This window comes from Thamnophis sirtalis, unplaced genomic scaffold, assembly GCF_051295495.1.
Source record: "Thamnophis sirtalis isolate CommonGarterSnake01/CBP01778 unplaced genomic scaffold, rThaSir2_p1.2 scaffold_5, whole genome shotgun sequence".
Lineage (NCBI taxonomy): Eukaryota > Metazoa > Chordata > Lepidosauria > Squamata > Natricidae > Thamnophis > Thamnophis sirtalis.
The window spans coordinates 41,947,592-41,961,106 of record NW_028261385.1 but is presented as its reverse complement, the minus strand read 5'-3'; the positions used below and the strand labels follow the sequence as shown (position 1 = coordinate 41,961,106).

Below are 13,515 nucleotides of genomic sequence, written 5' to 3'. Positions count from 1 at the left end.
TTTAAAGTTACTTTAAAGACAGTCCTGTAGATGTGATGTCAATGACACCTTACACCTCTAAAAATAATTTAAGGTGTTTTTTTTAATTCTCTCTTTATGACTTCCCCCCTTCATTATTATTGAATAACTCAAGGCGGTGAGCAAACATAATACTCCTTCGTCATCCTAGGTTCCCCACAGCAACAATTTAAGAATGAAAATTAAAATGTCTAATTTTTCTATATAAAGAAAAAGATCTCCTCTCACTGACAGTTATCCTATCCCCCATTGAATTGTGAGTGCAGAAAACAAACCAAGTTCAAATGGGGTAGTTGGACTACTCCTTTCACTTTTATGTAAAATGTCTCTGAGGAAGACAAAACAACACTGAAAGCAGCAGCCTCCAGTTTGTTTGTTTGTTTTCAAGGCTTTCCTATTTTCCTTTTATTGGCATGGGATGAATGAAGACATGGGAAAAGAGGGACTTGAAATAATGTGGGTGGAGGAAACAAAACTAGCTACTTGATTCTAAGCGGTTTTGTGCTAGCAATAAAAGTCCACCCAGATGCATGCAACAGATCCCTTCTAGTACTTCATAAGGCATAGCAAATTAAAGAAGTGGCTAAAGAATCTCTGCCCCTGCGTTGTGGACCATCCTGCCCCCAGATGTGAGGAAAGCCTCCAATCTCTTGGTGTTCCGCAAAGGGGTCAAAACTTGGCTCTGCGACCTTGCTTGCAAGTTCCTTGAGAGCCTCCTCTGCCTGTAATACTCTAATGTTAAATGGTCATCATAGGATTTTATCTTCAATATTTATAAATTTTGATAGAATAGATTTTTTGCTTTCTTCAACACTACAATATTAATATCCTTTCTTTTTTCTGTTAAATTATTTGCATCCTCTGTATCAATTTTAAGTTATATCCAAACACTCACGGAACAAGGTACATGCCTCATAAATTGCAATGAGACTTTCTTCTTAATGGAATTGTACAGGCATAATATTGTAACTGTTGCTGGATTTTTTTTCACTATGACCATATAAGGATCTAACCAAAAACTATCTAGTTCACATTCTGTGAATGTTTAATCATATATTATTGGAAGCTTACAGGTCAGTCCTCCATTTGTTTTCTAAAACTGACATTCAGAATTTAGACCATACTATAGTTTTCTTCAGATATTTAGCACCACCAGACAATGCACTTTATTCACTGACCAATGCAACTGCAGTGCATGGATTTTTAGACTTTCATGCATGGAATAAAAATAAATAAAATAAATAAAACCAAAATTGATTTTATTCCCTCAGTTTTCTCTATCATTGTAAATATTTTTATTTCAACCATTAATAATGTAAAAGTATTAACTGAAGCTAAACTCTTCAATCAATGGAAACATTTCAGTTGAAAAAGCAAGTATCTAATTTCTCAAATTTCTCAAATGTTAAGTGGTAATTAATGACATTTGGGTATATAGTGATACATTGGCCTAAACAATAATGAAATAAATTATTAAAAGATTCCATTTAGACAATGCAGTGTTTTTTCTTGAATATACTAGCTAAAACCAGCCTATCTGATATCTATGTCAGATTGTCCAAATTTTGATGTTTTATGATGTTTCTTATTTATGTGCCCCCTGTGTGGCACTTCCCTGCAGTTTGTTATTTTTCTTCAACAGTAGAGGGAGGAAACCAACAATGCTTGGCAACCGCATTACATAGCACACAGTAACCATGGAAGCATTTGTCTAATTGTTAAGACCCTTCCAAAGCGATTCAGCCATTCATTTCTTTGAATCAATATTGAAGCTTTTAAGATTTATTATTCAGGAGCTTAGACAAAACTAATGAAAGAAATTTGTTGTTTCTTTCCATCAGTTCATTCCATCATGTTAAGCATATATTAAGACCTTGTAAACTCTTGTATGCAATAAGTAATGTTACCACTTTTTCCTTATGGGAAGTCTAATCATAAGATCCTGGCATTAACATTCCTGACACAATGTGAAAAGAACTTAAGAACTTCTAAAGCAGATTGCCATAAAAGATGAATCTAATAAAAAGACAAAGAGAACACAAGAATAGAACATGGGAGTAGAGCAAATTGCTTAAAAATCCCTCAAAAAAACTTTTAAAGTTGTTAGAAGTTCCTTGAACTTAACTATTTAGGAATTTTATCACTTCACACTATTTTTTATTAAAGATTTTTAAATGTATAGATTTATTTATCTACTAAATGTATAAGCCATTCATCTCATATACATGATTCTAGACAGCTCACAGGGTTGCAATTCCATATACTTAATTGGAAATAAACTTACTTCTTAGTATAGTAACACTGTATGTCAAATTGTTTTGTCAACAGAGTTTTACTTATATGCAGATGGAAACAACTTATTCTAATCATATATAAAGTTTGTGAATGCATAGAGATAACTAAGTGACCACATGGAAGAGCAGGCAAGTGCTTGGTGGGCTAATTTGGCTATATATTAGTTCCAATGAGCAAGGGAAAATAATAGAATAAAAAAGTAGTAAAACCAGAATTAAAGTGCATGTGTGCGCATGCACACACACACTCAATTGTATTAATATGAGTTAGATTCTTGTTCCTTTTTTGCTTACCTCTAGTTAAAAGCTTATGTCCAAAATATTTTTTGCTCACTGTAGAGGTAATGGATTGAGGGTGATAACTTTGTAGAATTGTAGAGTAGGTACATATATTTGTGGAGATAACTGCCAATCATCAATCAATAATCTTAACTAATTTGGCAGAGGTAACTGTATAAGATCACTGAAATAAATGGACATAATTTGGTTTGCAACACTCACAAAAGCAGGCAAATAATCCCTCCAGAGTCTGAGTTGATAACTAAAATGAATTATAGCAATATTTTGTTTTGATTTCCATTTTAAGCAGTTGTTTTAATAGTATGCCTAGTTCTCATTTAGGTTTTTCATTTGCTATTGGTTTTTATATGCTGCTCACAATGAGTAAGTTCCTATGCAATACTTGCACATACAGGTGTCATGCTGTGATTAATACTGGCCTTTGCTAACTCATTTAACATGCATTCAGATAAATGAAGTAATTTACATCAAGAATGAGAAAGACTGCATCTACATTAGTATTCACAGGTTGTTCAGCTACTGTCCTGTTCATCAAGTTGGAAATATACTCTTTTGTACACTGATGGGAAAATGTCACTAGGTACAAATAGTTAAAAGAAAGGTTTTAGTATAAAAGTGCACAGCTCTAGCAATATTTGACTCCATACTATAGATTCTGTCTAAAGCACACTTCTCAAACATTGTGGGAGCCTAATCCTCTAAAATCAATACATATTCAGAAGAAACAACTATGAATTAACATTAGGGAAGAAATAACTACAGTATATTATTGCTTTTAAACTCTGTGGCAACAAAACTACTCACTGAAGTTTGCATAGGCACAATTAGTCAGAAGGCCTAAAGTGAGTTTGGACAGTGGTCTCATTTTGCCTATTCAATCATGATGGGTTTTCAATTCAAAAGTTGGCAAACCGTAATTATAAAGGAAAGAAATGTTGAAATTAATTTGCCTTTTACATTATCATCCAAAACTTTAAAACAATGGTCTGATAAAGATTTATATTTATAACAATTAATGCCAAGGTATTATATGAATTTGCTTTCCTCAAATTTATTTGTTGCTGTACTCATTTCTATTAACCTCTTTGACCAGTCATAAAACTACATTTCTTTAGTAATTAACACAGGTAAGTCTTTTATGTCCTTGTTACAATCTGTTTACTACAGTATTGTGGTTGAATTCTTCCTTTATGAAAACTGCTTCAGATCTCTGTCAAACATGAAGTAGCAAAGATGCAAAGGTTCATGTATCTTGCTAAATCTTGCAGAAACAACCAAAAAGTCTTCCTACACCACTGAAATAAAATTGAATTTTCTTTGTAGGCTTCCTAGTTGTTCACACATGCTATTAACTTTTTCCCATGTACTTGTGGAATGGAATTGCATTGTATTAACCAACAATTCCAGCTAAAATTTAAAATTTACTCTGAAAAGTTTAAAGCACAGATTTCAGAAAGAGGCCTGGAAATCAAAGAAGGAAGTAACAAGTGGTGCAGCTGATTATTCATATTTTATTTCAGTTAGAGACAGGGCAATGCCAAGAAAACATCATGGATTTCAGGTTGAAGAGTATTATCCACGACACCACACATATATACAAAGCTTTTATGAGGACACCAGCAGCACATAAAGCACAATAGTATCCTGTTGTGGCTCAGCAGGAGCCGTTGGAGCTGCCACCAGACTCCGACAGCGAGGGGCCCTATGAGTTGGCTCTGGAGGATGTGTACCTTGGACAGGGTTCTGACTCCGAGCAGGGCGCAGAGAGGCTGGTTGGCCACCAGGAGGCACCTGAGCCTTGGACCAGTGGGGAGGAGACAAGGGAGAGTGGGCTGGATGCCAGTAGTGAGTTGTTCCTGGATGCACGGCATTGAAGAGTTAATAGGTGTCAGGAACAGTTGCGCAGTTACAGGAGGTAATTGCACTCAGCTGGTGGTCATTAGGCTCCTCTCCAGACTATAAAAAGACTCCTTGTGCACACACTTCTTTGCAGAAGTCAACTCAGGATTGAATGTTGGAGGACATTACTGTGAGCTTGGCAGGCTGGATTGCTGCCAAGTTTTATCTGTGTTAATTGCTGCCCAAGATTGTCTGTGCCAGTTTGCTGCCAAGGACCTGTCTGTCTGTTAATTAAATGCTGTAACTCATCTTTGGCTCGGAGTGTACTTTGGTGTGGAACGAGGTGGGCCAAAACAGTATCTCCAGTATTTTTCTCAGCAACTTGAGCACAAGAAAGAATAGCTGTCATTAAATTAACTGATTGAATATCGTTTTAGAAGATTAATGTTTCCCCCCGTGCATTTTTATACACATCCTCTTACACTTTTTCTAAGCTTTAAAAACTAATCATTTTCATAATCATTTTCTATTAGGGGAACTGCTTAAGTTCCTGTATTACTTTGGTTCCTTTTTTCTGCATTTTCTTCAGTTAATGGTACAGTACTATTTTTCTGAAGCGGAGACTAAGTCTTCACAGTATTTCCTGTGCGTAATAACAAATAGACACAAACACATCCGATTGCTGCAATGGGTCCTTTTAAAACTTAGCACAGATGTGTGGATATCACACCCAGAATTCCACACATTTTAAAAACAACCGAATTTGAAAACGCCGGCGTACAATATACAAAACACGCTAATATCACAATATTAACGACTGTCTGCATTATGGGTGGAGAGTACTTCAAGCACAGATCTTACGAAATTATTGTAAAGAGGAAAACTGTGTAAGAGTAGATGGGCCGTTGCAAAATCTCGCGAGCGTAGTATATTGCCATTTTGGAAAATGCCATCGCGGGATTTTGAGATCTCACGAGAGGAAGCCGAGCAGAGTGGCCGCCATCTTGTCGACGCGCGGGCGCTTTCGCTCTTGGCAAGCAGCCGTATTTCGTTTCAGTTCCCAGGCTTCCCCATCGTGGCATCCGCGGAGAACGTTAAGCCGGCGCCGCAAAACGCACCCCCTGCAAATGGCCGCTCCTGGGTAGCTTGGTAAGTAATCTACTTGCCAGTCTGTATGTATTACAAAAAGGAGGGCAGTTTTACAGAAAAAACTATTTCTGGAGTCGGGCGGGGGCTAGTCAAATGCCGAGGGCTAGAGATGTTGCGGGGGTCCCCTGAAGAGCTTTGCCGATCTGCTACAGACCCTGGTGCCTTTTTCCATCCCAAACTCGCCCATCCTCTTTGTTGGAATCCTATTTTCCTGTCCCAGTTTCCCGGCTTTTGATGCGTGGCATCAGGACGTTGTATCTTTTCCTTCTATTATTAGAGTGGGGATTTTTTGGGGGGGGGGGTTAAAATCAGAGGAGTCCTGCCAGATGACACGTTTATCATCTGCGAGTTTTCATTTGCCTTTTAGTTAGTGGGACTGTTTCAATAAGTGGTGGGACCTGGAGATTTCCTTGGTCCGAACCCTCCTTCCTGCCTACGTGTAAGTGCTTGAGGCTTCAAAAGCATTGCGGGAGACGTAAAGAAGTTCTTGCCAGATGTAAATTGTGACAAAAGCAACCGGTGGATCATATCAACTAATTGATTTTAACTAAGCTTAAATAACAGTTGCGCAAATGAAATTCACCTTCAGGTTTTGCAACAGTTTGGAGAGGCTTCTGTGGCATAGCCATCAGAGACCAAGCACAGCCCTTGATCCGGAAGAACCGAACAATTGCTCACTTTTCTGTATTTAATATCAGGGATCTTAGGTCACCTTGGAAGTTGTTTATCAATAGCAGTCTTTTAATGTCTAATTGCAGGAGGCAGGAATCGGAGTGTATATATTCAGTTCATTTTGATCAAACTTGTTACAAACAAGGATGTTCATGATGTCTTATCTAATTCTTTTTATTATTTTGAATTCTGACTTCTCAAACATTTTGATCAAAGATTGTTGCAAGCAAGTGTTCATGATATCTAATTAATGCTGTTTCTAATGTATCCTAGTACAGAGTTTTTATAGTATTGCCAATTGGGTTGTGCAATAACCACTTTCTTCTGCTATAGCTAGCTCCAGTCTTATATGGAAATAATGCTTTCTCAACAGTTTATTTCTATTCACTTTTTTAAAAAAAATATGAACCTGAAGGATCTGTGTTCATTGAGTTATTATCTAGAGGAATAAATATGTCAATAGGGACCTGAATGAAATCATGTGTATACATCTTTAAAAACATTTGTGCTTAATTGCCCTCTTTTCATTCTCTTTTCCCTGTTAGATTTCTCCTGGTAGAATGACAGGAAAAAGCCAGACTTTAAGTTTTCAACACCCAGCTGTTGTACAACCCACTTCAGTGGATAGCCACGTATATCCATTTGGGAACAATCTTAGTTCTGACAGTGATGTTTTGGAAGATGAAGTTGAAATATATGAACTGCGACCTCGGGGAAAAGAGAAAACTCGGAGAAGCACTTCAAGAGAAAGAATGGATGATATTGTATTTATAACTAAAGATATACAAGAAGGAGATACACTAAATGCATTAGCTCTTCAGTATAGTTGTTCAGTAAGTTTCTCTTTTTCCAGTTGCATATAATTGTATCATATATTAGACATATAAATGTAGAATGTTTTAAATAAAATTATGCAATAAACACAATTGGAAAGGTTACTTATTAGATTCTGGACTGTACAAAAATACAATATATGTTTGCCAACTAGAAGCATGTGGTTTTTCAAAGTTAATTATAAATTTTGGTAATTGCTAAAATTTCAATTTTTTTCTTCTCTAACAATATTTTATGAAACTGATATAGAAAATTCCAAAAGTTAGAGGATTGTATAGGATTATAATTCTTTATTTTTATTCATACAAAGTCAATTGGACTTTAGTGGGGCTATAACGGTGATACCCCTTGAGGAGATAAGCAGAATTAAGGAGAGGGGGTACTCAAAATAATTTCATTAAACTTACTAAATTTAGCACCTCATTAGGAAATATTATACAACAGTGTAATTACTTTAAATCAGAGGGCTAACATGTAATGAAATGGAGCTGTATACTCTTGAAAGAATATTGAATACAGCTAGAATAATGTTTAGTCCTGTGCATAATTTTAGACTCAAATACTATGCTTTGGAATGCAAGAAGGTGTCAGAGGTAATACATATCTCATGTCTTTAGCTTCAATGCAATAACTGTGGAAGACAACTATGAATTTCCAAGAAATGAAATGACTGCATTAAAGAATTGCAAAAAAGAGTTTTGTTCCTGTCCTCATGTTCTAAAACATTTCTCTTAGTGGTCGATGTGTTTGTGTGTGTGTGTGTATGTGTATATATTTATATAAGTATTTTTCTTAGTGGTCATATATATTTATGTAGAGTATATGTGTATTTGTACAAGTAATTAGCATTAGAATTTTTGTATAAAATATTTTAATTACAGTTAATTGATTTTAACTATGAAAAATGGAGCGCAAGATATATACGATCAAATAATTTTACTGCAGACTATAGGTAAAATGCTTATTTGTGCAAAATGTTAAGGCCATATTCAAATGCCTGCCTTCTATCAGTGGTTTTTTTTGCTTGATAGTGTTAGTTTACTAAATGCATTTAGACTGGATGCAAATGGGATATTATATTTGTGTGGCATTTTAAAACAATGACTTGGATTGTCATTGTTTCAAGCCATGGTTTGCCTATGATTAAATTGTAATTGTTTAGGCATTTTATTCAATCATTAATTTTAAGCAAACTATGGCCTAGCCTTTAACCTTGAGTCACAGTTGGTTTCAAACAACAAGCTGAGTCAAAAATCAAGTGAACAATATACCGGTACATGTTAAGAATCAGTCCTGAACACACAGCCACATCCTGATTATTTTAGAAGATCCATTTCCCACAGTTGTAAAATAGTTGGAATTGGTGATTCATCCCTTCTATCCTTTCTGGATTATTTTAAAAAAGAAAAAAAATAGTTTCAAAATAGCTGTTAGCTAAGGAGAACCAGTACTTGTTATTCTTGGTAATCTCAAGTTTTCTTGACTAGTCAATGACTAATTTTCAAATAGTGACATATCTTCGTTTTTGATAAAAGCAAAAAAGGACTGGCACTGGGGCTATGGCATAACGTTTTTCATCACATAGATTATTCCACCATTCATTTGTGTGATTCCTTGTTCACTGGTTAAGCCAAAATCAGTGAACCAGCACTTTTGGCCTCTCCAAGAGAATTCATTCTACTGGAATCCCCAAAAGATTGTTTTGTAAAATGAGAGCAAGCCATATGGAAACTAGTATACGGTTTTACTATTTGACATAATTTAGTTTGATATTGAAAGCAAGACTTTGTATCAATATTGACAGAACAGGTTCTTTTTAAAAAATGAGTTGAACGTAACAGGAGTGATTCAGTTAACTTTTTAAATGAAGCTAATTTGTTTTATTATAACATTTCAGGTAGCAGATATCAAACGGGTGAACAATCTTATCACAGATCAGGACTTCTTTGCACTAAGAACTATTAAAATTCCAGTTAAAAAATTCAGCCTTCTGACGGAGACACACTGTTTTCCAAAAAATAGACAGAACTCAAGATCTGCCTCCTCTTCGTATTCCACAGAATTTTCAGATTCATCACTAGCACCTGAGTTGTTCTCGTCTACTGAAACAGCTGGTAACTTTTTGAAAGAAGTGGACCGTGATATAGAACATATAGTGAAGTGTAATGCTACTAAAAGAGAAAATCTTAATGAAGTTGTTTCTGCTTTATCAACCCAACAATTGAACTTTGAACCAGATGGTAAACCTGTCAGACAGAAAGATCCTTATTATGGTGCAGACTGGGGAATTGGATGGTGGACAGCAGTGGTAATAATGGTGGTAGTAGGCATTATAACACCTGTTTTTTATCTTTTATATTATGAAGTTTTGGTCAAAGTGGATGTCAGTCATCATTCTACAGTGGAATATTCATTAGTTGCACCATCTCAGTCAAAGCCATTAGAAAATGATATAAAGCAGCCTATTTCATGAAGATTAAGTTTTGGTTTTACATGCTAAATGTCTGAGCGTTCTTGCCGTATATTCTGCAAAGAAGCATGAACATGTTCTGAGTGGAGCTGTAAAGTGGCTATCTCTCTGATGGTAATATACCGTGTTGTGGAAAAGTTGTCAATATATTGAAAAATTAAAAGTTTATCTGGATCTGCTAAAATATATGGATTTAAGCTGCTACCCTGCCATTGAAATCAATAGGACTGAAATCAATATAAGTGAAGTCCCTTACAGTAAACTTCATATTTACTTAAAAATGTTTAGTCTGACTTTAATGGTATGGAGATTGTATTTATATCAAGCCATAATACCTTCTATCACAGTATAGTGGAATTAGGAATAGTTTGGTTTATTAGATTTACTGAAGAAGCACACTGCTTGGTATTGCTGAATAGGATAATGAGTTTGAATTATTTGAAGAGCACTATATAATGAAAGGAACCAATGATTCATATGATTCCTTTGTTCTAACTGCAATGAGTTTCAGAGAATGAAAACTTAAACAGGAAAAAGGTGAAATAATTCAACATTCTTTGAACCTCTTTGTTCCTGAAGTGCTCATTGCATTGTATAATACTGCATATCTTCAAATGCAGAAGAGCTGTTTATTGTACACAAGCAGTTTGCACAAACTCCCTCTTCCCTTCTAAATGATTTAGAATTAAAGTGAAAGAGTACTAGCTACTTGCAGGAAACCAGGAACGATAATACAATATCAGATTTCTTCCAAGATCATAACAATGACATTGTGGAAGTTAAACAATCAATTGCCACTAATGTATCACATGTACAGTTGAGCTGAAAATTGTGCTAAGCCATTAAATGCTTGGGCTTTCATTTGGTATATTATTTTAACCTAATCATTTAAGAAACTTTTTGACTTGGTCTGCTAATTAATTTTTTTTAAGTGGAACACTGGTTCAGCAGCTATGGTTTAGTGCACTTTATAAAGCTAATTCTGTACATGGATAAGACTTAGAGGATGGCAGCTACACAAAATATATAAAAATATATTAATTCATTCCATTAAACGAATGCAGTATTATTGGCTTATTTTCTTCTTGAATCTTCTAATTTGGAACTTTTCTATTATTTTTGTATCCATTCAGAGCTTTCCTGCATTAGCTACCTAATCAATATTATTTTGGAAAGCAAACCTAGTGTTCCTTAGGGTATTATTGGAAGTGTATTGCAAATGTATACTTAAGAGAGGGAAAAGGTCATTCTTTTCATTTTAGCATATGACTAGTTGCAAAGCAAAGAAATACAAGTGGAATATTTCTGAAAATTTAAAAACATGTTTTACAATTGGCACATAAATGAATGCATTAGAAGGTCAAGTATGGCTGACTGATAGAACTAGAAAACAAAGAAAATAATAAGCTGTGCAAGACTTTTAAAGATCTCTATGCCATAAGGCATACATATAGTAATATTTTTCAACCATCTACAGTTTTTGAACTACCAGAAGTTGAGTACCTCAGATATGCTACATTTCTTTTCTTTTCTTATAACTTGAATTAAGGCATTTGAAAAGAAAATATTAAAGGAAGATACAGTATAATAGTCTTGGGTTTTATTGTGCCTTATTTCTACAACTGAAAAATATTAATCTATAGTGTTTCATAAATAAGTAGTATACTTACAAATGGAAGGTTTCTCCATAAAAATTATGTAAACAAGTCAATTTTGAAACCAAGGTCAAGAATGTGTAAGCTATAATTCCTTATGCAGTGTTGCTGTATGTTATTATCTTTTCCAAACTACATTTTCATCATGTGAAGGACTGAAAAGACTATGAAAAGATAACATGAAGTTAAAGGAAAAACCTGCAGTACTAAATTAAGAAATACCACTAAAACAAAGCAATTAAGTTCAGAATATCAGATTTGTGAGTATACTACATAAGTGAAGCATATGAAATAGTTTTAATTGTCATTTGGAAAAGAAATTTTCACAAAATGAGATTTATGTAAGTTTCAGAATTTATCAAAAGGCCTTTGTCCAGAGTATTATTTAAAAAAGAATATAAATAAATAAATATATATTTCTAATTTTGTTTAGAGTGATGAATCAACCATATGAATTGTAGAATGCATATATTTAGTGTAATGCATCATATATTTATTCCATAAAGTCTAAAGAAAGCTTGTGAATGGTAAACTATAGATTCTTATATAAAGAGTTTAAACAGTAAACCCTTATAAAGAAAAAAAGAAATACACTAAAATCAAGTACAGTTCGGATAGAAATATACATAGAAATATTCTTTTTTTATCTCACTGCAAAGGGGGATTGAGGTTTATTCTAAATGCCTAGAATTTTTTAAAGGTTTACAAAACACTGTGATTCCGTAGAATATATAACCCATCATATATATTCTTCAAGAGTATTTTTCTATATATAAAATGCATCCTAGGATTTTTCAAAGGTGTGCTGATATTCAAAGTTGTCATGTCTTGTGCAGTTGTTTTGGGGGAGGGGAAATTTCAACCAGTCTTAATTTTTTGGTAAACTATCAAATTTTCTAGCTGAAAAATGAAATTGACAATGACTTTCCCTTTTCCATGCCACCCATAAAATATGACGACGGCATAGTTGTTTTAAAAGCACCTATGGTTCAGTGTGGAAGTCTTGTGCCAAATCTAATTATTGTACATAGATTGGGCAAACCAGGTAAACCCCACTCAGAATTGCCTGACCATACACTATTGGGCAACGTTTTAAGGTGGTTCTCCTCCTACCTCTCGGACAGGTCGCAGTCAATGTTGGTTGGAGGACAGAGATCGACCCCTAGGCCCCTCAAATATGGGGTGCCGCAGGATTCGGTCCTGTCCCCCCTCCTATTTAATATCTACATGAAGCCACGGTGAGATCATACGCCGGCACGGGATCAAATATCACCAATATGCGGACGATACTCAGTTGTATCTGTCTGCCCCGTGCCAACTCAGTGAAGCAGGGGAAGTGATGTGCCAGTGCCTGGAGGCTGTCAGGGTCTGGATGGGAGCAAACAAGCTTGCACTCAATCCAGACAAGACCGAGTGGCTATTAATGCTGTCTCCCAAAGATAGTCCAGACATTCCACCTCTTAGCCTGGGGGGTGAAATTATACACCCCTCAGAGAGGGCCCGCAATTTGGGTGGTCCTCCTATATCCGCAGCTGACGTTAGAACACCATCTGTCGGCTGTGACCAGGGGGGCTTTTGCCCAGGTTCGCCTGGTGCACCAGTTGCGGCCCTACCTGGACCGGGAGGCACTTCGAATGGTCACTCATGCCCTCGTCACCTCAAGACTGGATTACTGTAACACGCTCTACAAGGGGCTGCCCTTGAAGAGTGTTCGAAGACTGCAGTTGGTCCAGAATGCAGCCGCGCGAGCGATATTGGGTGTACCTAGATACACCCATGTTACACCCATCCTCCGTGAGCTGCACTGTCTCCCCATTGGTCTCCGGACGCGCTTCAAAGTGCTAGTCGTTACTTTTAAAGCCCTACATGGTTTAGGACCTGGCTACCTGAGAGACCGCCTCCTGCCACTTACCTCCCAACAACCAACAAGATTACACAGGTTGGGCCTCCTCCGGGTGCCATCGACCGGACAATGCCAGCTGGCGACCCCCCGGGGGAGGGCCTTCTCTGTAGCTGCACCGGCCCTGTGGAACGATCTACCCATAGAGATCCAGACCCTCACCACTCTCCCGGCCTCCGCAAAGCCACCAAGACCTGGCTGTTCCGGCAGGCCTGGGGCTGTTGATTAATATCCAGCCCCACTTAGACACAATGCATGATGTGGAATTTTAATAATTGTATTTTTTATTTAATTTTTAAATGTTTCTTTTTACCCTGCCTGTAAGCCGCCCAGAGTCCCAAGGGAGTGGGCAGCATACAAATCTTATTAAGCCTAAACCTAAAC

General features: G+C 36.2%; 1 protein-coding gene across 1 annotated transcript; it reads left to right on the top strand.

Annotated features, from left to right (window-relative positions):
* Positions 1-5,435: 5,435 nt before the first annotated feature.
* Positions 5,436-11,750, top strand: LYSMD3 (LysM domain containing 3). The gene is made up of 3 exons (XM_087715711.1): positions 5,436-5,600; positions 6,818-7,105; positions 9,004-11,750. Exons 2-3 carry the CDS (start codon positions 6,833-6,835, stop codon positions 9,577-9,579), a joined length of 849 nt encoding a protein of 282 aa, XP_087571837.1. The 5' UTR covers positions 5,436-5,600; positions 6,818-6,832; the 3' UTR covers positions 9,580-11,750.
* The last annotated feature ends 1,765 nt before the right edge of the window (positions 11,751-13,515 follow it).

What these genes read in the sequence shown, in the direction of transcription:
- LYSMD3 (XM_087715711.1), top strand. Translation starts at nt 6,833, where the DNA reads ATGACAGGAAAAAGCCAGACTTTAAGTTTTCAACACCCAGCTGTTGTA. An exon ending in CTCTTCAGTATAGTTGTTCA is followed by an intron (nt 7,106 to 9,003) that starts GTAAGTTTCTCT and finishes ATAACATTTCAG; the next exon opens with GTAGCAGATATCAAACGGGT.